The sequence below is a fragment of the Tursiops truncatus genome, chromosome 3 (genome assembly GCF_011762595.2).
Source record: "Tursiops truncatus isolate mTurTru1 chromosome 3, mTurTru1.mat.Y, whole genome shotgun sequence".
Taxonomy (NCBI): Eukaryota; Metazoa; Chordata; class Mammalia; order Artiodactyla; family Delphinidae; genus Tursiops; species Tursiops truncatus.
The window spans coordinates 155475096-155502152 of record NC_047036.1 but is presented as its reverse complement, the minus strand read 5'-3'; the positions used below and the strand labels follow the sequence as shown (position 1 = coordinate 155502152).

General features: G+C 48.5%; 1 protein-coding gene and 1 pseudogene across 4 annotated transcripts in view; one reads left to right on the top strand and one right to left on the bottom strand.

Moving 5' to 3' along the window:
* Nucleotides 1-23744, bottom strand: part of IBA57 (iron-sulfur cluster assembly factor IBA57) — a 74512-nt gene extending 50768 nt beyond the window's left edge. Inside the window, exons 1-4 of one of the 4 annotated variants that reach the window (XM_073802924.1) lie at nucleotides 23510-23738; nucleotides 23287-23383; nucleotides 13037-13380; nucleotides 12357-12599 (exon numbers count right to left, since the gene is read on the bottom strand). In XM_073802924.1, the coding sequence (XP_073659025.1) occupies nucleotides 12357-12599; nucleotides 13037-13380; nucleotides 23287-23383; nucleotides 23510-23627 (802 nt within the window). In that variant the 5' untranslated portion in view covers nucleotides 23628-23738. Of the gene's footprint in view, nucleotides 1-10629; nucleotides 12600-13036; nucleotides 13381-23286 lie in introns of those variants that run through there. The other 3 variants (XM_073802923.1, XM_019937386.3, XM_073802925.1) reach the window with 3 other exon arrangements.
* On the top strand, nucleotides 7737-8241 carry LOC117311887 (E3 ubiquitin-protein ligase rififylin pseudogene; annotated as a pseudogene).
* Nucleotides 23745-27057: the final 3313 nt, after the last annotated feature.

Sequence of the window (27057 nt, the reverse complement as noted above, 5' to 3'; positions counted from 1 at the left end):
AGGGTTGAGAACAAGGACATGTTCCATGTGTTTTTGATAGGAATGTGTACTCTTCAATCACTGAGTGCAATGGTTGATAGATGCTTTAGATCAAGCTCATTGATTCTGTTATTATCATCTTGTCTTTACTGACTTTTGTTGATTTGCCAATTAATGAGAGAGATTTCTGTGTTTTTTTTCTCTGACATCAAATATGTGGTGCCTTTTCCAACAACCAACTCTCCAATTCTCTGACTCCAACCAGGTGTCCAACAGTTCAACCCAATTCTGAGACTAAGTTCCTGAGTTCGTGGTCAGAGCCCACAGGTTCAAGGACTCAGCCCACAAGATGGCCCCCACTTCAAATGCCAATTGCCATGAGGCGCCCAGGCCATCAACACTTCTGTCCAAGCTGGCTACAAATTCAGGGGTTCCCATGACCCCCTCCTCAGATTCGATTAATTTGCTAGAGTGACTCAGAACTCAGGAAACACTTTACTTAGGTTTACTGGTTTATGACCTGCATTCCAGATATAACTCAGAAACAGCCGAATGGAAGAGATATGTAGGGCAGGGTATGGGGCTTCAATGCATGGAGCGCACATGATCTCTCCAGGCACCACCCTTCCAGCACCTCCGAGTGTTCACTGGCCTGGAAGTTTATCAAATCTTGTTCCAGAGTTTTTATGGAGCTCAATCTCCAGACCCCCTCCCTCCCTGGAGGTTGGGGTGTGACTGAAAGTTCCCACCCTCTCATCACTTGGTCTTCATGGTGACTGGTCCCATTCTAAGGCCATCTATGGGCCCACCCTGTGCCACCTCATTAGCATAAACTCACTCCCAAATTAGGCATTATAAATATCAACTTTCAGATTCAGCATTTTAGATTTATCCACATATTTACCTTCCCCCCCCACGCACATTCATTCTAATCTTGCCTTTCATATTTTCCCTTATGGGATTTCTTCTATGGGACTTTCCTTCTGCCTTAAAGTCATCCTTGAGAATATTTAAATTCTAAACTTTTTGTTTGTACAATTCTGCACCCAATTCCGATGTGTATGTTCTCTCCCCACACCAGGCAAATCTCCAATACCATTTGGGTATCCCACAATTCAACCCAATTCTGATACTATGTACCTGGAGATAGCATCAGAGCCCACAGGTTAAGGGCTCAGTCCCCCAAGACTTCCCCCTCACCACTTCAGACGGCAATCACAAGTCTAAGTTATCACCTGTGCTTCTGACCAACTGGCTATAGATAGGTTTTTACAACCCTCCTTGGGTTCAATTAATTTGCTAGAGCGGCTCACAGAATACAGAGAAACATTTTACTTAGTAGATTACTGGTTTGCTATTAAAGGATATAACTCAGGAACAGCCAAATGGAAGAGATGCAAAGGGCAAGGTATGTGGGAAGGGGCATGGAGCTTCCATGCCCTCTCTGGGCATGCCACTCTCCCCAAATCTCCATGTATTCACTGACCTGGACACTCTCCAAACCCCATCTTTTTGGGGTTTTATGGAGGCTTCATTATAAAGGTATGATTGATTAAATCATTGGCCTTTGGTGACTGATTCAAGCTCCAGCCCCTCTCCCCTTCCCAGAGGTCAGCGAGTGGGATTGAAAGTTCTAACCCTCGAATCACATGGTTGATTCCTCTAGCAACCAGGCCCCATCCTTCAAGGCTTTCTAAAAGTCACCTCATTAACATAAAGTCTGGTGTGGTTGACAGGACCTTGTTATAGATATTAACACACCTCTATCACTCTAATTACTTAGTAAATTCCAAGAATTTTAGGAGCTCTGTGCCAGGATTAAGGACAAGACCAAATATATATTTCTTACTGAGAATCACAGTTATCTCAGATGAAAATGTCTTATTTCACCTCATTCGTGAATGACAGTTTTGGGTATACAATTCTAGGCTGATAGTTATTTTTCTCTCAGTACATTGAAGGCATTACTCACTTCCCTTCTGGCTTCCACTGTTGCTTTTGATAAACCTTTTTTTTTTTTTTTAAGATTTTTCTCTCTACCTACTTTCAAGATCTTCCCTGTGTCTTTGGGATTATGGACTTTCATTAAGATGTGATGAGGTACAGCTACAGACCCACTGGGCTTCCTGAGCCTAAGAAGTAACAACTTCCATCAATTCTGGAAAATTCTCAGGCATTATTTCTTTCCTCTGCCCCATGTTCTTTTCTCTCCTTCTGTAATTCCACTTAGATAACTATGTTATTATACTAAATCTTCTCTCCCTTCTCCCATCTCTTACTTTTTATCATATTTCCCAATTCTTCAGAAAATACACCCATGGATTTTTTTAAAAGAATATATTTTTATTTCTACAAGTTCTCTTTGATCTGTTTATGACCTGCTTAATCGTCTTTATAGTCTCTTGCTTCTTACTATTATTTAAATGCCTTACTTTATTTCTTCAAATATACTAAATACACTTATTTTATATGCCTTGTTACTCCCAATATCTGAAAATTTGTAGATTTGATTCTATGATTTTTCTGCTGACTCATGTTTCTTTTGGGGTTAAATTAGTGTTTCTGGGTTTTGGGGTTTTTTAACAACAAAGGTATATTCCTTAGAACTTATTCTCTGTAAAACTTGAGTTGGATAAGGGTTTGTAAAGAAAGGTTTACACTTGCATTTGCCAGGCTTCTAGAAATACTACCACCCGGTGCTACCATTTTTTTTTTTTAACTATGACATACTTTCTACAAAACAAACTAAAGCAAATAGGAAAATCAGCAAAAACCTTCCCTAGTATCTGCACCAGTTCTCCCAGTGATCAGTGTTTATGAAATTGGAAGCAAATGTAAAGATTAAACACTGACTGATCCCCCTCTGGGTAATGTGCACAAGAAGGCTGGCTTTAGAGCTCCTGAAAGTCAGAGCTTCCTGCAAGCTCCAGCGTTTCTGTGAAAACTGACTTGGTTGTCCAAGAAAAGTAGTACTTCTGTCATATGGCAGTCTCCTTTTAAAAGCACTGAGGTAAAACATGGAATGTGCATTTCTTTGGATCTGAACCAAATATTTTAAGGTCACAGTTACCTGGAGAAGCCTGAAGACATTTACAGGACACATGATCTCCAAGCAGCATTTCAGTCGGAAGCTGCCCACACATAAAACACCTCCTTTCTCATTTACTTTATGGCTCCCACATAAGGTCACATGTCGACACAGTGGCTCACGCTCAGGCCAAGGGACTGATGTTCCATAAATACCACTACCCAGAGAAGACACTTGGCTCCCAACTCTGGGCATCCACAGTGAGAAGCCCTGAGCAGTTTTTTAATATACTATATTCTTTTAAAGATTTTTTTTTTTTTTGGCTTCACCGGGTCTCAGTTGCGGCACGTGGGATCTTCATTGAGGCATGCAAACTCTTAGTTGTGGCACGCACGCAGGATCTAGTTCCCCGAACAGGGATTGAACCCGGGCCTCCTACATTGGGAGTGTGGAGTCCTACCCACTGGACCACCAGGGAAGTCCCACCCTGAGCGTTTTTTAATTCACAGCACAGATACTGGCAGCACCATCAGTACATGGGCCCCTGTGTCCTTTATTTATATGTCATGAGCACCTACTCCGTTCTGGTCCAGTGGATGTCCTGCCTTTTTAATGTTGTTCACTCCAGGAGACTGAACCTCAGAATGGTGCTGCCCATCCAGCCGGACCACCTGCTCTCAGTTTGGGGGAATGGGAAGGGGTCAGAACTGCCTGGTTGTTTCCTTCCCTGAGGGGAACCTTGCCTCACTGGGCTGGCCAAGCCCTCAGAGCCCCCCATGTCTCAGTCACCTTCAATTTCCCAGTCCGTCTCTGTGCCCCATCTTCCCCTCAGGCTCCCAGCAGCTCCCCACCCCCCAGCTCCACTGTCCCCACCTCCTCCTGGAGTGACTCCTGGCTGCATCTGGCTGCAGGTTCTTGGAGGGGATACTGCTGCTGCCCCAACACCAGGATGGCTCCTTTGTCACTCAGTCATCCCATCCCAGTTCTGTGGGAACTGCTCACATGCCTCACAGGGACAGGCCTGTCTGCCTTTTGCCCTGGGTCTGCAGACCACAGCTCAGAGTCACCAGGGGCCAATCTCCTCTGGACTCGGAGCTCCATCACTGGTCCAGGCCTCTGAGGCCTCTTCCCTTCTTGTCAGTCCAGCAAACTGAGAAATTCTGCTAAAGTCTTTTATCTGGTGTGCACAGGGAAAGCATCTCAATGTATCTAGTTTACCCAAAACCAAGACCCAGCACCTTCCACTCAAAATAAAAACACAGTGATCCAAAACCTATGGGATGCAGCAAAAGCAGTCCTAAGAGGGAAGTTTATAGGAATACAATCTTACCTCAGGAAACAAGAAAATAAAAAACCTAACCTTACACCTAAAGCAACTAGAGAAAGAAGAACAAACAAAACCCAGAGTTAGTAGAAGGAAAAAAATCATAAAGATCAGAGCAGAAATAAATGAAACAGAGACAAAGAAAACAATAGCAAAGATCAATGAAACTAAAAGCTGGTTCTTTGAGAAGATAAACAAAATAGATAAACCTTTAGCCAGAGTCAACAAGAAAAAAAGGGAGAGGACTCAAATCCATAGCGTTACAAATGAAAATGGAGAAGTTACAATGGACACCGCAGAAATATAAAGGATCAAAAGAGACTTGCAACTGTACGCCAATAGAATAGAAAACCTGGAAGAAATGGACAAATTCTCAGAAAGGTACAATCTCCCAAAAGTGAACCAGGAAAAAATATGAACCAATCACAAGTACTAAATTGAAAATGTGATAAAAAACTCCAAACAACCAAAAGTCCAGGACCTGATGGCTTCACAGGTGAATTCTATCAAACATTTAGAGGAGAGTTAACACCTATCCTTCTGAAACTCTTCCAAAAAACTGCAGAGAAAGGAACACTCCCAAGCTCATTCTACAAGGCCACCATCACCCTGATACCAAAACCAGACAGATACCACAATAAAAGAAAATTACAGGCCGATATCACTGATGAACATAGATGCAAAAATCCTCAATAAAATACTAGCAAACCAAATCCAACAACACATTAAAAGGATCATACACCATGATCAAGTGGGATTTATCACAGGGTTGCAAGGATTCTTCATTCATATGCAAACCAATCAATGTGATACACCACATCAACAAACTGAAGAATAAAAACCACATGATAATCTCAATAGATGCAGAAAAAAAGCTTTTGACAAAATTCAACACCCATTTATAATAAAAACTCTCCAGATGGGACTTCCCTGGTGGTCCAGTGGGTAAGAATCTGCATTCCCAATGCAGGGGGCCCAGGTTTGATCCCTGGTCAGGGAACTAGGTCCCGCATGCATGACAAAACTAAGAGTCTGAATGTCGCAACTAAAAAGGCTTCATGCTGCAACTAAGACCCAGCACAACTAAAATAAATAAATAAATATTTTAAAAAAAACTCTCGAGAAAGTGGGCATGGAGGGAACCTACCTCAACGTAATAAAGGCCGTATATGACAAACCCACAGCAAACATCATTCTCAATGGTGAAAAGCTGAAAGCATTCCCTCTAAGATCAGGAACAAGACAAGGATGTCCACTCTTGCCACTTTTATTCAACATAATTTTGGAAGTCCTAGCCATGGAAATCAGAGAAGAAGAAGAAATAAAAGGAATCCTAATTGGAAAGAAAGAAGTAAAACTGTCACTCTTTGCAGATCACATGGTACTATACATAGAAAATCCTAAAGACGCTACCAGAAAACTACTAGAGCTCATCAATGAATTTGGTAAAGTTGCAGGATACAAAATTAATACACAGAAATCACTTGCATTCCTATACACTAACAATGAAAGATCAGAAAAAGAAATTAAGGAAACAATCCCATTTACCATCACATCAAAAAGAATAAAATACCTAGGAATAAACCTATCTAAGGAGGCAAAAGATCTGTACTCAGAAAACTACAAGACACTGATGAAAGAAGTCAAAGATGACATAAACAGATAGAGAGATATACCATGTCCTTGGATTGGAAGAATCAATATTGTCAAAATGAATACACTACCCAAAGCAATCTACAGATTCAATGCAATCCCTATCAAACTACCAATGGCATTTTTCACAGAATTATAACCAAAACGTTTAAAATTTGTATGGAAACACAAAAGACCCCAAATAGCCAAAGCAATCTTGAGAAAGAAAAACAGAGCTGGAGGAATCATGCTCCCTGACATCAGACTATACACAAAGCTACAGTAATCAAAACAGTATGGTACTGGGAATTCCCTGGCAGTCCAGCGGTTAGGACTCTGCACTTCCACTGCAAGGGGGCACCAGTTCAATCCCTGGTTGGGAAACTAAGATCCCACATGCCACGTGGCACAGCCAAAAACAAACACAAAACAAAAAACAAACAAAAAGTAGAGTACTGGCACAAAAACAGAAGTACAGGAACAGGATAGAAAGTACAGAGATAAACCCACGCACCTATGGTCACCTAATCTATGGCAAAGGAGGCAAGAATATACAATGGAGAAAAGGAAGTCTCTTTTGTTCATGGTGCTGGGAAAACTGGACAGCTACATGTAAGAGAATGAAATTAGAACACTCCCTAACACCACACACAAAAATAAACTCAAAATGGATTAAAGACCTAAATGTAAGGCTAGATACTATAAAACTCTTAGAGGAAAACATAGGCAGAACACTCTCTGACATAAATAGCAGCAAGATTTTCTTTGATCCACCTCTTACAGTAATGAAAATGAAAACAAAAATAAACAATTAAACTTAAATACTAATTAAACTTAAAAGCTTTTGCACAGCAAAAGAAACCAAAAACAAAACGAAAAGACAACCCTCAGAATGGGAGAAAATATTTGCAAATGATGCAACAGACAAGGGACCAATTTCCAAAATATACAAACAACCCATGCGGCTCAATATAAAAACACAAACAACCCAGTTAAAAAATGGGTGGAAGATCTAAATAGACATTTCTCCAAGAATGACATACAGATGGCCAAAAAGCACATGAAAAGATGCTCAACATTGCTAGTTATTAAAGAAATGCAAATCAAAACTACAATGAGATATCACCTCACACCGGTCAGAATGGCCATCATCAAAAAATCTACAAACAATAAGTGCTGGAGAGGGTGTGGAGAGAAGGGAAACCTCCTACACTGTTGGTCGGAATGTAATGTAAATTGGTACAGGCACTATGGAGAACACTATGGAGGTTCCTTAAAAAACTAAAAATAGAACTACCATATGACCCAGTAATCCCACTCCTGGGATTTTTTCCAGAGAAAAACATAATTTGAAATGATACATGCACCGCAATGTTCACTGCAGCACTATTTACCATAGCCAGAACATGGAAGCAACCTAAATGTCCATTGACAGAGGAATGGATAAAGATGTTGTACAGCAAACTCCTGGGGCTGCCATGAGGATGTTGTGACCGCCCCTCAGCCCCGAGATGCCACCAGGGCACAGCCCACAGCTCCCCTGCCTGCGGTGTACACGGGCAGGATCCGGCCTCTCCCCTCCCCTCCCCTCCTCCCCTCCCCGATTTTATCTGGGCAACCTGCTGCAACTCGTTCTGCCTGGATGGACAGCCTGAGGCGGCCTCACTGCCCCATGAAGCCAGGTCGCAGGCTTATTCTAACCCTGGGTACAGCTCCTTCCCTTCCCCCACAGTCTCAGAACCAAGCTGCAAGGCCTGTGGGGCGCACACAAGCATGGCCAGGAAGGCCAATGGCCATGTGTCTCAGGACCAAGAGGAACCCGTCTACCTGGAGAGCACAGCCAGAGCACCTACTGAGGGTGGACGCAGACCGTCGACTCAGAGGATAGCTGAGGCTGGAGGGCCTCTCTGTCTGACCTGACCAACCGGAGGACGTTGAAGGTCTAACTGTGTGGCATCTCAAAGAGATCCTGGCTCACAACTTCATCAACTACAAGGGCTGCTGTGAGAAGTGGGAGCTGATGGAGGGTGAGGTGGCTGTACAAGGGTCAGAAGGGACTCCAGCAGCTGGTGTGTGGTGCTGAAGACCAAAACAGGGGAGCAGGGGAGCAGTGCCATCCAGCCTGGAGGAGAACCTGTGTCGGATCTGCATGGACTCGCCCATCGACTGTGTTCTGCTGGAGTGCAGCCACATGGTCACCTGTACCAAGTGTGGCAAGTGCATGAACCAGTGTCCCATCTGCCGGCAGTACGTGATCTGAGCCGTGCATGTCTTCTGATCCTGAGGGCTTCTACTGGCTTCTTCAGTGCTTTACAGTGACATAGCTCGAGATGTCTGGGCCCACAGTTAGCCAGCTTATAGAGGGGCAGGCTAACAAGAAAATCTGCAGTGTTCCTAAGACCAGGGCAAGCAAAGATGCTGTGTCACCTCCGGGCATGCCTGTCTTGCTTCAGAAGTGCACCTTGTGTCTGGCAGAGGCCGAGGCCAGTGGGAACTAATACAGATCACACAGGCAAGTCCCTGTTTCAATGATCTTGGGTTGATGATGGTAACTGATGAAGAGAGGACTTTCTGGAATTTGGACCATATCTTCCTCCCTTCCTTTGAGAACCTAAACAGTTTCACCCTTCTTCCTGTAGCCTGCCCATCCCCCTGAGCTGCATGCCTCTGTTTCACCCACCAGAAGTCCTGGTAGAAATGGCTCTCTTCTTCCCCAGCACATCTGGATTCATTTCTGGTCCCTCCAGCTTTCTGTGCTTTAACCAACCTTTGCTAAAGTCTGTTGCTGCATTACCTAAAATCCATGTGCTTCTTCAGACCAAAAAGGCGTTAGCTTATGAGACCAGTAGTGATCCTCCTTAGGACAGAATTTGGACCAGTAAACTCATTTCTGGTGAGAAATGAAACACAAATGCTGCTGAAAAAAACTTGAAGTCGTTAAGAGTTGCTTCCTTAAGTGCTGGGATTGGAAGCTATCAGTCTCCTAACCTGCCCTTGGCAGTCAACAAAGCATCTGGCTTTCAGACTGCTGGGAAATTCCAGCCTCTGTGCAAGAGATGGTGCATGGATCATCTCTGCTTCTTTTCTTGGGGCCTGACTTTGTGCCATCCTTAATTTTAGCTTATGAGAAAAAGCAAAGCGTTGGGTGGAAGTAATGGCTTTCTGCTTGGCTTGACTTCCCCAACAAACAGCCTTAAACCACTTTCCCCTGAGCATGAGGTCCCTCCTTCCCATAGAGGTTTTAAACATGGTCTCACTGAAGGCACAGACTCTTAGGCAGAGAGCCTCACTCTTCTCTAGCCAGACTTCTTATGAAGTTCCTGGCGACTGAGTATGCAAGACACAGCACCTAAGAGGTATCAGAAGGTACTGAATGATGCTGGATTCAGTCTTTGAGCAGACAGCTAGAAGTCTTAGTTCCCCAGGTTGGTGGGGACTCCCTACTCCCATTTCCTTTCTCAGCCTACTGATAGAGGGTCAGGAAGAAGCATTCTCTAAGCCCTTTAGGAAGGGCCATGCAATGAGTAGGTGATGTTTTTGAGCCCTCCTAGGGTCTTTTCGCCACTAGAAGAGCTTAAGTTTGCTGAAGAAGCTTAGCCAAGCACAAACATACATACTATGTACTATCAGAAAAGCTGTATGTGCCCCCATTACCACTGGATGAGCTATGCAAACCCTTAAACACCTAAAGGCCTTGGCAGTCATCCCCACCCCTTGCAGCCAAGATTTCTCAGACTAGAAGAACCAATCATGACCTTGGAAAGCAGTGGGAAACTTCGAAGGGAACCTCTTTATTGGTACAGACATGCTTAATGCTTTCTCTCCATCAACCACTAATCCCTTTTTGGGGGAGTGAAATAATTTTATAAAGTGGTTGTCAGCTGAACACTGGATCATCTACCTTGACATTATACCAAGGCCTGGATGATTTGATTCTTGGCTACAGCCTTTGTAGAAACTGGGGGAATCAAGAGATTTCCCTGGAAAGACATCATCTTTCACCTTTCTGCTGGACAGTAAATACTACAGTTTACAGTGCCTACCAGATTAACAAAGGATTCAGCTACTCAATTCGTCTGTGAAACAGGTCTACATATATGCAACTCAGTTACAACCTAGCAATAACTTCAGGGCAGAAGCTGGCTGTCTCCCTACTTAAAACTTGCTTTCTCTGCTGAGGCCTTACCTTTCCCTACCTCCCAATTTCCCTCTTAGACATGAGTTAATAATATTCTGATGGTTGGTTTTGTAACCTCAGTAAGAATTAGAACTGATGTCATTTACTCATTTTGGAGAAAGAACTTGCCTTGAAGTCTTCTAACCTCTTTTGGTGAAGGTTTCCATTTAGGAAAAAAAGGTGCCCCTGCCTTTTTTGTATCTTATTACTACACCAAATAAAAGTTGGGAATTCTAAGATCCCAATTCAGTTACTGTCTAACCTAGGTAGAAAACTTGATTTTTATCCTTGAATGCTCTCTCCTGCCCATCATGGAGCCTTGGTCTTAATTATGATGGAAACATCTAATTCTTCCATTATTCCATGGCTTTTGCTGTGATTGTTCTGAGATTTCAGTTGAGACTTGTTTTAAAAGACATGGACAGCTCACTGGTTCATAATACATTGGAATAGCTGGATCCCAACTAGTAAGAATAAGCTGTACAGGAATTCGTGCTCAATATATATTGTAAAAATTTGTTGAAATCTTTAAAAAAAATGTACATATATACAATGGAATATTACTCAGCCATAAAAAAGAACAAAATAATATCATTTGCAGCAACATGGATGGACCTACAGATTGTCATGCTGAGTGAAGTAAGTCAGACAGAGAAAGACAAATATCATATGATATCGCTTACATGCGGAATCTTAAAAAAAATGGTACAAATGAACTTATTTACAAAACAGAAATAGAGTCACAGATGTAGAAAACAAACTTATGGTTACCAGGGTGGGAAGTGGGGAGGGGTGGGGGAGAGATAAATTGGGAGATTGGGATTGACATATACACACTACTATATATAAAACAGATAATAAGGACCTACTGTATAGCACAGGGAGCTCTCCTCAATACTATGTAATGACCTAGATGGAAAAAGAATCTCAAAAAGGGTGGATGTATGTATAACTGATTGCTGTATAGCAGAAACTAACACAACATTGCAAATCAACTATACTACAATAAAAATTTTAAATAAATAAATAAATAAAGTTAAGGGGGGAAAAAAAAAACCAGAGTTCCACATGGGGCAGTTGTGCGTCACACTTTAATAGCCACTCTGAGGCATCAGGTAGGACACCCAGTAGCCACGAGATTCACACTGCAGTGGGAAAATGGAGGTCAGTGGTTTAAAGTGGGGAAGTAAGTCATCCCCTTACTGTGAAGACATGACTACATCAGAAAACAGCAGCAAGTAAGCCAAGCAGAAACTCCTCTCTGCACCCTGGGCACTGTCGTCCCAGGGCAGCCACTCCTCCCCTGAGCTCATGAGGGCTATGGTGGGGAGAGGGGGCTGCCAATGCCATTGTGGGGCCGAAGCTGTGGAGATGTGCTACCCTGGCATAAAATGGTATTGGGGCTCCCCCAGCTGGCACCCCTGAGCACAGAGATACACCTTGGAGGGCTCAGGTGGGTGTGAGCAGTGCATGTGCCTCCACTCACAGACACCGCCACTCCACCTGGCCCCAAGAGATTCCCACCCTGAGACATGCCCCCAAGCCAACATGGTAAGACCATTCCCAGAGCCCACTTGCCCCTTCAGCCACCCCAGACACTAAGAAGCCTCCTTTCCAGGCCTGACCAAGCAGGATCAGAGGGGTGCGGACAGCCCCGAGGCATCCTGCCCTTGGCTGACGGATGAACTACCTCTAGATCTATATGGTTCGGAATCTCATCCAGGGCCTGGGGGAAGCTGGGCCTCTGCTCAGCACAGAGGCAGGCACAGGACTCACTTCTACCCACCCTCAGTCCTCAGGAGGGCTCCTGATGCTCCAGCCACAAAGCCACCACGAGAGGACAGCCAGCCTCAGCACAGGACCCTCCACAGGAAGCATGATGGGCTGGGAACACCTGGGCTGCAGCAGCATGCCCCACCATGCCTGCAGCTCTGGGAGGCCCACGTATACTTGGGGACCCTCCAAGGGGGTATTCTTTCAGCTGGGCCACCCTAGGAAGTGGGGGCTGGCCTACAGGGTGCAGCAGATAAACAGAGGCCTTGTACAGGACTGCAGGGACATCCAGGACTACTTAGTGGATGTGGGCCACCAGTCTGGCACAGATGCAGTTAGGGCCACAAGGCCACTCTCAGAGCTTCTGATGTGGAGAGGACCCTTGATTTTCTCGGACCGCAACAGAGCCAGACCCACGTCCCCCAGGCCTGCCCTGTACTTGCCGGCTGCCTGCCCCGACTTGGTGAGCACAGAGGTGCCAGGGGCAATGCTGCCCACAGGGAGGGGGCCTGAGAGCTGTACTGGGAAGAGGCGCTTTCGGATGACACCCATGTGGTGGGTGCGAGCCGTCAGCTCCTGGCCAATGTAGCAGCCTTTGGTGAAGCTGACGCCATTCATGAAGGCCAGGTTAGACTCCAGCGGTAGGGCTACTCCTGGGGGCAGGTCATGGACCCCCTCGGGAACGCCTGTAGAGGTAGGGAGAGGCTTGGTGAGACTAAGGTGTCCTCCAGAGCTGGGGGCTCAATCAAGAGTGGCCGGGGGTACTGACCTGTAGGAGTCCCACCACCTGACCCGCCACAATCCTCTGGGTCCCTCCTAGAACCCCTTCTTGTCCCTCCCCATCCTCCAGGGCCCTACTCCAGCCCCCCGCTCTGGTCCCTGGGTGAGCACCTTGGTCTGGCCCTCAATACCACCCACTAATGAAGTCAACCCTACCCCTGACCCCGGATCTCTGCTCTCTCCCCTGGCTCCTCCCAGTGCCTGGGCTCACCACACAGTTTCCCCAGGGCTCTGTGTCACACCCCTCCGGTCCCTTCCCATCCCACCCTGTCCTTCCCCCGCCCCCATCCAGCACCACTCCTCTACCCCCGACCCTTCCCCAGGTCCAACCCCATGTCCATACCTTGCTGGTACCGGTGTCGGTGATAATCCTGGAGGTCCCCAAGACGGCCCCCGAGCACCAGCGCTGAGCCCTCATCCTGGGAGAGGAGCCGCCAGCCCATGCGAGCAGTCCGGGGATCACGGGTGAGGATGGTGGTGCACTTGGCCTTCTCCTGAAGCAGCACAGCCCTGCCGGCCTCCTCAGGGGCACAGGGCAGCACGGCCCACACCCGCAGCTCGGGGCATGGCTCCACGGTGACCTTCCGCCGGATCTTGTGCAGCACCAGGTGCCTCTGCAGCGCATCCAGCACTGAGCTGTCACACTCCAGGAGGAAAGTGGGCTGCTCGTGGGAGCCCTCAGGGAGCCTGCGGGGAGAGGAAAGGGTGCATGGGGGCGGGCACAGCACACCGTGGAAAGTGCATGGAGTCAGGCTGCGGCCGTACGTGGCTGTGCCTCCCAAGTGCACCTTGGACCACCTATTAAAGCTGCACAGCACAGCCATGTGCTGGAGACCTCATGGCACCACCCCTCCCTGCCCAGGGAGGAAACCCCAGGAAACAGTCTGGCAGGTGGAGGAGAGGGCTTGGCCCAACAGGTGGGAAGCAGGGCCCTGGGACCACAGTGGTGTCTGGTGCGCAAGGTGAGGCGGAAAGGCACAGACAGCCACACTGAAGTCCAGGATTTGTCTCCTCCAGCCCTGAGAAGCCACTGAGAAGCCAAGGGTCCTAAGGCAGGGCACACAATGGATTTCAGGAGGGATGTGGGCAGGCAGGAAGAGCTGGGAGGACAGCAGACAGCTGACACAGGTGAGATGCGTGGTGAAGCCACACCCTACCCATGCCCACCGCCCACCTCCCCTAGGGGAGCTCCGCAACCTGATCAGGGCTCCAGAACCATCCTAACCCTCACTTCAGGCAGCCCACATCCACCGGAATGACCCCAGATCCTGTTGTCATTGACGGATGGATGATGGGGCCCTTACAGACAGATGAGCACAGAGGAGAGACCAGTGCACCATCAGACATGGTGGAGGGGCCCTAAGTGGAGACATCCAGGACCCAGAGTACATGGCTGGAGTCCTGGTTATAGATGTGGCTTGAGCAAGGACCCACAGCTGGGTGGGAGCTGAGACACAGAAGCGGGTAAGACCTTCCAGGAGCACGTATAAGACAGAAAGGTCATCAGCTGGTACCCCAGACCCCTCCTCCAGAACCCATCAGCTGTGCCCCCAACCCCCTCCCCAGGCAGGAAAGGGTTAACTGCTGCCCTGGAGCAGCCAGTCACCCCCCCCCACCCCGAGGAAAGAGCTACAGAGGCTTGCTTGGTGGGTTCACCTTACAGCACAAACCCTGTCATGTCCATGCATATAACTATCAGCCACGGGTCCAATAAGGACAGGGACAACCATGTGGAACACAGCAGGCTGTAGCCGCAAGTCAGGTTAGCACCTCACCTTCCAAACAGTCCTCAAAGGTCAAAAATGAGATCAGCTGAGGGGCAGAAAAAGGATCATTTACGGATGGAATTAAAATGACAGAGAAAAACAGGAGAGTTCAAAGGCGCTGCCTCAGATAACCACAAGGAAAGAAGTTCAAAGTCACTTATCATGAAACAAAGGCAAATTAAAACCACGATGAGATACCACGGCACAACTATCAGAAATAAGAACATCCAAGGCAGTGAGGATGCAGAGAAGTTGGATCATTCAGCCTTGCTGGTGGCAACGTAAATGGAACAGACATTCTGGAAAATGGTTTGCAGTCCTTTATAAAACTAAACATGCAGCTACCACACAACCCAGCCATTGTACTCCTGGGTATTTATCCCAGAAAACACCCCAGGTGTTCACATAAAACCTGTGCATGAACGTTAGAGGCAGTTTTATTCTTAACAGCCAAGAAACGAAACCAAAATATTCTTCAGTTGGTGAATGGTTAAACAAACTGTGGTCCATTCCCTCAATGGAATACTACTCAGCAGGGAAAAGGAACAGACTACTGATGAAGCCAAAGGGCATGAAGGTGAGTGAAATCCAATCTCAGAAGACTCTGTTTGTACGATATTCCTGAAATGACATGATCATAAACATGGAGAGCGAGCATCTTTATGCTCGGGGATAAGGGGATGAGAAGGGCAGTATGCCCACAGAGGGCGGAAGGGAGCTTGATGGTAATGGAGCAGCTCTGTCTTGATCGAGGTTACACAGGTCTACATGTGTGATCAAATCAGAGCTGCATGCATGAGAGCATGTGGAAATCTGGGAGAACCTGAGGGTGCCCTGTGGCTGGCCCATGTCCGTCCCAATTGTGACCCTGGACTATAGGAGGCAAGATGATGCTACTGCAGGAACTGGGTGAAGGGTATATGGGACATCCCTGTTCATTTTTTTGTGGCTTACTGTAAATCTATAATTATTTCGAAATAAAAAGTTAAAAAGAAAGAAGAAAAAGGAGCTGCCTCTGGAGAAGACTGGTCCATGCCGGTGAGAAGGAAGACAGCAGTCGGTCAATTTTCATCAAAAGCCTTTTAATGTTATTAGGTTTTTTAACCATGTGCAGGTACATTTTTATTTTTTATTTATTTATTTATTTTTTTACATCTTTATTGGAGTATAATTGCTTTACAACGGTGTGTGAGTTTCTGCTTTATAACAAAGTGAATCAGTTATACATATACATATGTTCCCATATCTCTTCCCTCTTGCGTCTCCCTCCCTCCCACCCTCCCTATCCCACCCCTCCAGGCGGTCACAAAGCACCGAGCTGATCTCCCTGTGCTATGCAGCTGCTTCCCACTAGCTATCTACCTTACGTTTGGTAGTGTATATATGTCCATGCCACTCTCTCGCTCTGTCACAGCTTACCCTTCCGCCTCCCCATATCCTCAAGTCCATTCTCTAGTAGGTCTGTGTCTTTATTCCTGTCTTACCCCTAGGTTCTTCATGACATTTTTTTTCTTAAATTCCATATATATGTGTTAGCATACAGTATTTGTCTTTCGGACTTACTTCACTCTGTATGACAGACTCTAGGTCTATCCACCTCATTACAAATAGCTCAATTTCGTTTCTTTTTATGGCTGAGTAATATTCCATTGTATATATGTGCCACATCTTCTTTATCCATTCATCCGATGATGGGCACTTAGGTTGTTTCCATCTCCGGGCTATTGTAAATAGAGCTGCAATGAACATTTTGGTACGTGACTCTTCTTGAATTATGGTTTTCTCAGGGTATATGCCCAGTAGTGGGATTGCTGGGTCATATGGTAGTTCTATTTGTATTTTTTTAAGGAACCTCCATACTGTTCTCCACGGTGGCTGTATCAATTTACATACATTTTTATTTTTTTAATCTCCGATAAAGGAAGCAGACAGAAACAGTATGAAATACTGGCAAGGGGAGGAATTGGGCATGGGTGGACAGAATGTGAGGTTGTAGGGGAGAGTAAACCTTGGAGGGAAGAGGGAGAAATGAGGGTAAAGCCATACCCAAGGAGGGAGGAGGCCCAGCATGGGGAGGGCCCTGAGAAGGGCTGGTGAAGGGACCACCAGGATGCCGGGGTAGACAGGCCCCAGGCTGATGCCCCCATCTCACTCATGGGGCCGATGTTCCACGGGGTTCAAGACAAATTGGGTGGGGCAGGGCCAGGTTCTGGGCTCAGACACTTTCTGAGCTACCTGTGCAAATGGCCATGTGCCATTCAGCCCCTGAGGATCAACAAAGCTGCAATGCACCCCTGCTCCCCACCACTCCAAATCAGACTGTCTGCTGCCCCTGCTGCAGTTGAGTAACAGGGGACAGGTCAGAAGAAGGGGTGAAGTAGGGTGAGCCTATGCTCAGGGCAGCTTTCTTGGCTGGCATGGCCAATGTGTGGGCTGGAGCACTCTCTGTGGGGCCATCCTGGGCACTGCTGAGCGCTGAGAGCACCCCTGGGCCCAGGCCACTAGATGCAAGGAGCATCCACGCCTGAATGACAACCACAAATATCCCCAGACATCACCAAGTGCCCCTGAGTAGAGCCGCCAGATAAAACACAGGATGTCCAGTCAAATTTCAACTTCAGAAAACAGTGTAATGTCTTTAGTATATGTATTTCCCAAACACTGCACAGGTCACCTCCTAAAAAGTCACCCGTGTCTGTTTGAAATTTAGCTGGGCAACCCACAATTTTATTTGCTAAGCCTGGAAGCCCCTCCTAGCGGCACAACCGCAGCAGCAGGAAAAGGAAGGTCAAGGGGCACCTGCAGCCTCCCCAGACGGCCTGGCGGGCAGGACCTGGATATGGCATGTGGTGGCAGTGCAATCCCAGGTGTCCATCCTCACCCACCCTCCTGCCCAGGACGCAGGCTGTGTGAAAACCCAAAAAGGGAGGGTCAAGCCCACCTAACTCCTCATCCAGAACGCCCAGAGTGCCCTCCTCCAGCAGCCCAATGCCCTGCACAGTACCTGACACCCCGGTACCCACCACCCCCATAAACACAGAGACCTCACGCCTCGAGTGCAGCCCTGGACCCAGCTCTGCCCAGGGCCAGGGTCTTCACACGTAAACAGATCCCCTCAGGGGCACTGCAGGTACCAGGTCATGAGGCATGGGCAGGCATGGGGCCCAAGGGGGCTAGCAGGTAAGGGACACACAGGTGCACAGAGACCAGACCCAAATGCCTGTCAAGGAGTGGCGGCACTCACCAGGGGCCTTGGACTGCTGCAGGACTGTACACGGAGGACCCTGTCAGGCTGGCATACTCCAAGTCGCCTAAGGGAACAGCCTACAGCGTGCCCATGGGGGACTGAGTATATGGAGCCCTACACGCTCCCCACAAGGCAGGAAGTGGACAATCCAGGGGCCCACAGAGCATGGCCACAGCAGGAGGGCAGAAGAGATGTGGGTTAAATGGAGGCTCAGTGGGGTTGCCATAGGAACCATGAGGTCCTGGGCAGAGATGCACTAGCCCCACTGCCCACCTTCCCTCTGCTGGGTACACACATACCAGGAACCTGCCGAGACCAGACTCAGCATGGAGCCAGCTGAGACGAGCACAAGGGGAACCAGGCATGGAGAGAAACAAGGGAGCAGTGGACCATCCGAATCCTCACCAGGCAACCCCGGTGGGATGGCCCCCAGAGACACCCCCCAGAAACCCGTAGACAGAGACTTCAGTGTGTCCCACAAAAGCCAGAGCAGCCCAGGACCAGCACCTGGAGCATCTCCTCTGCAGCCAGCACTTAAGGCCTCCATCATGAAGACAGAGGCCCAGGAAACAAACACATGGTCAGAATGAGGAAAGACTTTCAAAACACAAAGCCTCGGGCTTCCCTGGTGGCGCAGTGGTTGAGAGTCCGCCTGCCGATGCAGGGGACACGGGTTCGTGCCCCGGTCCGGGAAGACCCCACATGCCGCGGAGCGGCTGGGCCCGTGAGCCATGGCCGCCAAGCCTGCGCGTCCGGAACCTGTGCTCTGCAACGGGAGAGGCCACAACAGTGAGAGGCCTGCGTATCGAAAAAAAAAAAAAAAAAAAAAAACCACAAAGCCTCAGCTGAGAGGGTGAGGAGTCAAGCCACAGACTGGGAGAAAAGGTTTGAAAAGTCACATCTGACAAAGGACTGTCACTCAAAATATACAAAAGCACTTACAACTCAAATAAGGAAACAACCTGATTAAAAATGGGCCAAAGACCTCAACAAACACCTCCCCAAAGATAGGTGGCAAACAGCGTATGAAACGATGCTCCACGTCATATGTCATCGGGGAAAAGCAAATTAAAAAAACAACAAGCTACCATTACACACCTATTAGAATGATCAAAATCCAGAACACTGACACCACCAAATGCTGGTGAGGTTATGGAGCAACGGAAAGTCTTCATTCATTGCTGGTGGGAATGCAAAATCGTACAGCTACTTTGGAAGATATTTTGGTGGTTCCCTACAAAACTACACATATTCTTACCTTACAATCCAGCAATCACACTCCCTGGTATTTACCTAAAAGGAGATGAAAACTAACCGCCACACAGAAACCTGTACACAGATGTTTATAGCACCTTTATTCATAATTGCAACAATATGGAAGCAACTGCTGAAGTCCTTCAGTAGATGGATACATAAACTGGTACATCCAAACAATGGACTATTATTCAACACTAAAATGAGCTATCAAGCCCTGAAAAGACATGGAGGACACAAATGTATATGATTAAGTGAAAGAAGTCAATCTGAAAAGGCTGCATACTCTATGATTCCAACTACGTGACGTTCTGGAAAAAGTGAAACTATGGAGACAGTTCCAGATCCAAAAAGATCCTTTGTGAGGCGTTAGGAGGAAGGGAGGGTTGAATAGGTAGAGCACAGAGGATATTTAGGGGTAGTGAAACTACCATATATATTATAATAGTACATACACATTATTATACATTTGTCCAATTTGTCCAGCACCAGCAGTGAACCCTAATGTGAATTAAGGACTCTGAGTAATTTTGGTGTTAATGCAGGCTCGTCGATTGTACATAACATACTACTTTGGAGGAAGAGGTTGATAACGGGGGAGACTATGCATGCGTAGGGGCAGAGAGTATATAAGAAGTCTCTGTACATTCCCCTAAATTTTGCTATGAACCTAAAATTCGTCTAAAAAGTCTACCTTTTCTTTTTTCTTTATTTTTTTGGCCACACCACATGGCTTGCAGGATCTCAGTTCCCTGACTAGAGATTGAACCCAGGCCACGTCAGTGAAAGTTTAGAATCCTAACCACTAGGCCAACAGGGAACTCCCTATAAAGTCTACTCTAAAAACAAAAAGCTTGTTGGTAGGAATGTAAATTGATACAACTGCTATGGAGAATGGTTGGAGGTTCTGTAAAAAACTAAAAATAGAACTACCGTTTGACCCAGCAATCCCACTACTGGGCATATACCCTGAGAAAACCATAATTCAAAAAGAGACATATACCACAATGTTCATTGCAGCACTACTTACAATAGCCAGGACATGGAAACAACCTAAGTGTTCACTGACAGATGAACGGATAAAGAAGATGTGGCACATACATACAATGGAATATTACTCAGCCATAAAAAGAAATGAAATTGAGTTATCTGTAGTGAGGTGGATGGACCTAGAGTCTGTCATACAGAGTGAAGTCAGAAACAGAAAAATACCGTATGCTAACACATATATATGGAATCAAAGAAAATGGAACTGATGAACCTAGTGGCAGGGCAGGAATAAAGACACAGACATAGAGAATGGACTTGAGAACACGGAGCGGGGAGGAGGAAGCTGGGGCGAAGTAGAGTAGCATCGACATATATACACTACCGAATGTAAAATAGTTAGCTAGAGGGAAGCAGCAGCACAGCACAGGGAGATCAGCTCGGTGCTTTGCAATGACCTAGAGGGGTGGGATAGGGAGGGTGGGAGGGAGACTCAAGAGGGAGGGGATATGGGGACATATGTATGCATATGGCTGATTCACTTTGTTGTACAACATAAACTAACACAGTATTATGAAGCAACTGTACTCCAATAAAGATCTATTTAAAAAAGACAAAAACAAAAAGCTAAAGCTTTGTCTGAGAGATGCTTCTACATCCGGACCAGGGTGCACTGAGGAAGGAACAACTCAAGGATGGGAAACTAGAAGCATGACAGTTTAAATGAAAAATTCCAGGGAGTTCCCTGGTGGTCTAGTGGTTAGGATTCCAGGCTTTCACTGCCGTGGCCTGAGTTTGATCCCCGGTCTGGGAACTGAAGTCCCGCAAGCTGCGCAGTTGGCCAGAAAAAAAAAAGAAAAATTCCAGAGAGACGGTGCAGAGAAAACACCAGGCAGAGAGCAAGCACAAAGAAAACAGGAAGGTCCCAGGCTCCCAGGCGGGACAGCCAGTTGCCAGTGTGTCCCTCTCCCCAGAAAGCAGACCTCAGTGAGATCAGATGTAGGTAAAGGGCCAAGAGCAACCAGGAGGGGAAGGACCACATCCCATGAACTAACAGCAGGCATCAGACCAGAACAAAGGCATAGCGACGGGGTGGAAGGCCAGCAGGCTTGGCACCCCATGCCCCTGAGCAGAACTGGGAGAGCAAAATCTGGACATTGTTTACCAAGCCCCCAGGCCCAAGAGCAGCCATCTGAGGGAGTGTTCTCATATCTTCTCTCCTCTAACTGCTCAGGAGAAGTGGGGCCACTAACTCAGGCTGTCTCTTTCTGATGGAATGAAGACCCCACTCCATCCCTCGGGGCAGCACTCCCCACAAAGGACTTTGAGTTGGAATCTCAGAAGAGCACCTGGGGTCATGGGGCGTCATCACAGTGCACCCCAATTCCCTTAGCACACAGACAGCAAGTGGCACTGCGATACCCCATTCTCAGGAATTAACAAGAGAGAGAAAAACAAACTCCTCTATAGGACAAATCGGGGCATCCACAATGTGTGGAGAGAGCCACCACATACATGCTTGGTGACAAGAACTGCTGGCCCAGCAGCTAAGCAAAAACGCTTCAGACCTGAGGAAAAGTATGAAGAGAAAAAAACCCCTAGAAACAAAAAAATTTTACACTGTAGAGTGACTTACGAGGATATAAAATTCATTATAACAAGAATGCAAAGGCATAAAGATGTAAAGGCAGACTGGAGACTCAAGGAAGAAAATGTGGGGACCAAAACAACATCATTACAACACTGATAGATTAACTGAAAATTACTGACACAGAGGGTTTAAGATAATCAAAGAACGCAGTTTCTAAAAGAGATTAAAGCAACTACTGGGAAGGTAATAATTACATAAAACAGATAATGACAACAAACCTTGTCTGTAAAGAACCAGACTGTAAATAATTTAGGTTTGCGGCCACACGGTCTCTACCACATTATTATATTACTAATTATACTTTTGCCATTGGAAAATGAAAGTAGCCACACAGTATACAAACAAATGGGCATGCAGCATTCCAACCAAACTTTACTTATGAAAACAGAGAGTGAGCTGGATCTGCCCAAGGGTCATACTTTACTGAGTCCTGTTCCAGAGTCATACAGCCCACCAAGTGCCCAGCAACATGACGTGAAAGAAGACCCAAAATACAACACATCGTCGTAACACTTCAAGACATCAGGATGAAAAAGAGCCCCGAAGAGTGTCCAAAGAAAAAGCAGTCACACACAAAGGCTTAAAAATAAAAAGGCACCAGGCTTCTTGACAGCAATGCCAGTTGTGGCTTCAATGTTTTCAGGGACGATTTTCAGCCTAGAATTTTATGCCCGGCCAAGCTATCAGGTAAAACCATTTGAAGGAGTCAAAGGTCCACCTGAAGTATCCTACCTCTCAACAAGGCACTAAAGAACATACTCCTCCAGCAGGTAGGCACTGAGGAAGAGGCAGACAAGAACCCACAATAGAAGAGGGACACTGGAGTTTCCAGGGCAGTTTCAGGCAGAGCAACGACCTGCAACTGCATGAGAGGTTCTAGAAGAACCTCTGAGAAAGTCTGAGAAAGCTAAGCAAGTGAAAACCAAAAGCTCTATAGCTCTAAAGGCCACTGACTTGACTTGTCTTGGTGACCATCACAGAAAGTCATGATAAAATCAGCACTGACTGATGTAAAACACCAAACGCTAATAATCACTGAATACGGAGAGACTTTGGACAGAAATGTGTGTACACTGGAGAACTCAGGAAGTAGTAGCACAAGCCAGTCGCGCAGAGATTGCTCCCTGCAGTGTGGCTGCAGGTGCCACGACCCCTTCTCCGTGCAGTGGGTCTGAGCAGGATCAGAGGCCAGGCGCAGGGACGCCCAGGCCCTCCCATTGGTGAGTGTCACTGGCCCATCCCTGGGTGCAGGCTCCAGCTCACCTATGGCTGCCCTGCCCCGGTGCCCTCCCCCAGGTGCCCATCCCCAGCCCACCCTGTGTGCGGGTCCCCAAGTTCCCTACCCTGGACGCGCCTCCCATCCTCAGGTGTCCTCCCCTGGAGGCCCACCTCGGCCCCCCCATGCACAGGTTCCCAGGTGTCCCTTCCCCTGGATGCCCTGTCCTGCATGTCCTCTCCTGGATGTCCGTCCTGGGACATTGGTAGCCCTCCCCTAGGTGCCCTGCCTCTGGGTGTCCTTAGTTCCGCCCCCTGTCCGCCCCTCCCCGGTGCCTACCCCTCCCCTGAGAGCTCTCCATGGAAGCCCATCCTCCAAGCCTTCTCATGCCCGCTCCTGGGTGCCCTTCCCCTGGGTGATACCCCCTCCCCTACCCCGGTCCCCCGGAGGCTGTGCCCCAACCCGCTCTCACCCGTAGAGAATGACGTCATAGAGGGTGCGTCCCTGGACGTTGAGAAAGTGGGCGTAGCCCGAACGCGCCGAAGTTGAAGCCTCGCCGGCCGCAGGACCTGGAAGCGGCAGCTCATTGGTCAGCAGACCCAGGAGAAAGGGCGCAGAGTCCGGCCCACGCACGCGCACCAGGGCACGCTCGTCCAGTAGGAAGCAGGCCCACGCCGCGCTGCCCGCGGACTCACCACGCTGACAGCAGGAGTTGTGGCCCAGGCGACGCCTCGGGGCAGCGCGCAGCCGCCAGCTCCAGGCCCGGCCGCCGCGCCCTGGAGCTGCACCCCGGAGCAGCGCTGCGGCCGCCATCTTGGGGCGGAGTGAGGCGGCGGGAAGGGGCGGCGCGGGCGGCGGCGCGAGCGGGCGGGCGCGCGCCACAACACCTTGGAGGCGGGCGAGCGGAGCGTGCGCGGGGCGGAGGTGGGGGGGTGGGTGGAGGCGGTGCAGGCGGGCCCCAAAACAGCCCCTGACGGCGGGCGGGCGAAGCGTGCGTGGAGGCGGAGTGTGCGCGAGCATGCGCGGGCTAGTACCACAGCAATCCCTGGAGGCGGGCGAGCGCTGCTCGCGTGAGTGGCCAGGGTGAGGGTGGGCGGACCTTGCGCGGGGGCGAGGCCTCGGGCTGTCAGTCCCCCGCCCACCTACCCTGAGCTGGCTTCTGCTCCTGCAGTTGACCTCCTCCTCGAGCCTCAGAGAAGTTTCTCCTTGCTTTACAGTGGTGAGCCGCTCATAACCTAAACTTTACCATCTTAACCATTTTTAGGTGCACATTTCAGGGACATTAAGCGCGTTCACACTCTTTTGCAGCCATCCCCATCATCCAGAACTTTCTCACCTTCCCATACGGAAACTCCATCCCCATCAAACGCAGATCCCTATCTACCTTCCCCGTCCCTGGGAACCCCATTCCACTCTGTCTCTATGAACCTGACTCCTCTGGGAAACTCATAGAAGTGGAGTCATGCAGTATTTGTCCTTTTGTGACTGGCTTGTGTCTACCAGGTTCCACCATGATGTAGCATATGTCAGCCTTTTTAAGGGCTGAATGATGTTCAATTGTATGTGTATACCATATTTGAATTATCCATTCACCCATTGGTGGACATTTGTGTTGTTTCCACCCATTGGCTGTTTTGAATAATGCTGCTATGAAGATGGGTGTACAACTTTGCTTTCAGTTCCTTTGTAAAACAGACACTCCTGTGTACCCTATACTCTCACACTACCCTTCACTTCTTATCACTAAATGTGGGGGGGAGGGTCCCCCACACCACACAATTCTCTGACACCAGCTAGGTGTCTTAAAATTTAACTCAATTTTTAATCCATCTACCTGATAGCATGAGATCCCATAAGACTGCCACACACACTGTCTCATACACTCACACTCTCCCCCTCCCCACTTCAGATGCAAGTCGAAGTCCAGGTTGTCACCTGTGCTTCTGACCAACCAGCTATAGATCAGAGGTTCCAACAGCCCTCTCCTTGGGTTCAATTAGTTTATTAGAGTGGCTCATAGAACTCAGAGAAACATTTTACCTACCAGATTACTGATTTGTTATAAAAGGATATAACTCAGGAACAGCCAGATGGAAGAGAGCAAAGAGCAAGGTATGTGGGAAGGGGTACAGAGCATCCATGCCCTCTGAGCACACTGCACTCTCCCCAAATCTCCATGTGTTCCCCAACCCAGAAGCTCTCCAAACCCAGTCCTTTTGGGATTTTACAGAGGCTTCATTACCAAATGTGATTGATTAAATTATTGGCCATTGGCTGTTGATTCAACCTGCAGCCCATCACTCCTCCCCAGAGGTCAAGGGGTCGGGCTGAAAGCTCTAACCCTCTAATCACACGGTTGGTTCTGGCAACCAGCCCCCATCCTTAGGGGCTTTTCAAAAGTCACCTCATTAACATAAACTGGTTGACCAGAACTCCCTAGGGTTTTCCAGGCCCTTGGTCCCCTCCCAGTCGGCTTCCTGGTTGTGAGCAGCCAGGCCTGGAATGCAGTTCCACTGGCCTTTCATGGAAAAGGTCTTCCTCTGTTGGGCCTGTGTTCCTAGGGTGACCCAGCACCTCCCTGTCAGCCCTGTGAGGTCAGGGAGGAAACCATTCGAGGACAACATGGGGGGGGGTTGCATTCCTCAAGCCTCACATCAGCCCATCCCTTGGCCAGCAGAAAACCTGCTTCCCACCAGCACAGCCTGTGGGAAGGGCCAGCAGGCTGACCCAGGGCCACCCGGAACCTTACCTGACGTTCCCAGTCCAGTGCCAAGCCCAGCCCACTTGGTCCAGCAGGGCCACTGCTGCCGCCTGGGGGTGTCTAAATGCAAATTAACTCAAATGAAGTCAAATGAAACTTTTAGCTCCTTACTGAATGGGCCACACTGAAATGTCCAGAGCCACAGTCAGCTGGTGGCTGCCTCTGTGAACAGAGCAGGCAGCACTTCCCAGCATTCTAGAGTCTGCCAACCAGCACTGCTTCAGGCTCCCTCCTCCAGGAAGGCTTCCCAGATCTCTGCACCAGCCTGGCCAGCCTGACAGCAGGGACCCCTGCATGTGGGCATGGCCTGGCTACTGCTCCTTCTCAGGTCCTCTCACTGCAGCTTCTCATGCCTACAGGTCTAGGTGGAGGGAACTGTGGACTGGTCTCAGGATGCTCCCAAGGAACCCCACTCATTGGCCTGGGTCCAGCTCAGGGCATAGGTTGGTGCTGGATCCCATGTGCATCTCCTCCCTCTGAGGCCATGGGCCCTGGAGCTGTCGGGAGGGGTGGGGATCTGAGAGCTGGAAAATCAGCAGACGTGGGGGTCCCAGACCCTGTTTCCCAGCTGCTGCCAGGCCAGGGGTTGTTTCCTGTTATTCTCTCCTCATGGCCTCCTCCCTTCCCAAAGTCAGAAGAAGGAAGCTGCCCCCATTCTGGGCACCCCCCTCCCTGAAGCCCTCCACGATATCCCTGAGCAGCCAGCGAGTTGGCTTCAGCCATGGAAACGGATGAGAATGAGACAAGGCCGTTCTGTCTGATCCTGCTCCAGCCGCTCCCCTGGCCTGGCCCTGCCCCTATACAGACCTGGGTGGGCCCCACACAGCCCGAGGACCCCACCAGACAGTGAAGCAGGGGTGGGGAGGCCTGGGCTCAACCCACCAGCCTGCTCCAGAGCACAGAAGATGGGGGGCGAGGGTCGATGGCTTTGCACCCCAGTTCAGCTCTCCAGCCTCATGGCCATACAGGCACTGAGAGGATTTTTTTTTTTAAGTAGTTAGGTGAGCATTAAGTGCCAAGTTTAGTGGTTGGGTTCCACCTCTGAGAGTTAACAGACTTGGGCATACTAGATACTATGTCATAGGTGGGAGATGGACACCCTGTTAGGGTATCGGGGCTCAGGCATGAGATCATGGTTATGGTGGTTCAAAACATCAAGAAATTGGTGTTAGAGGTAGGAACGTGTATGACACAGAGGTTGGCTCCCCTAGCCTGGGATGGCCAGTGACATCAGTTGGGAGGACATGACAGTAAATCCTAAGTCACCCCCATTGAAAGCTCACAAAACATATAGGACCCCAGTGGTTCACACAGGCCCCTAAGTTCCTGAAACAAGAGGCTTATGCATTAGGATCCCCTTCTGTGGTGACTGAGCTTTTAGTTAGGCATCTGCCTTCTAATATGGGTTGCATTGCATCCCCCCAAATTCACATTATGGAGCCCTAATGCCCAGGACCTCAGAACAGGGCTGTATTTGGAGAT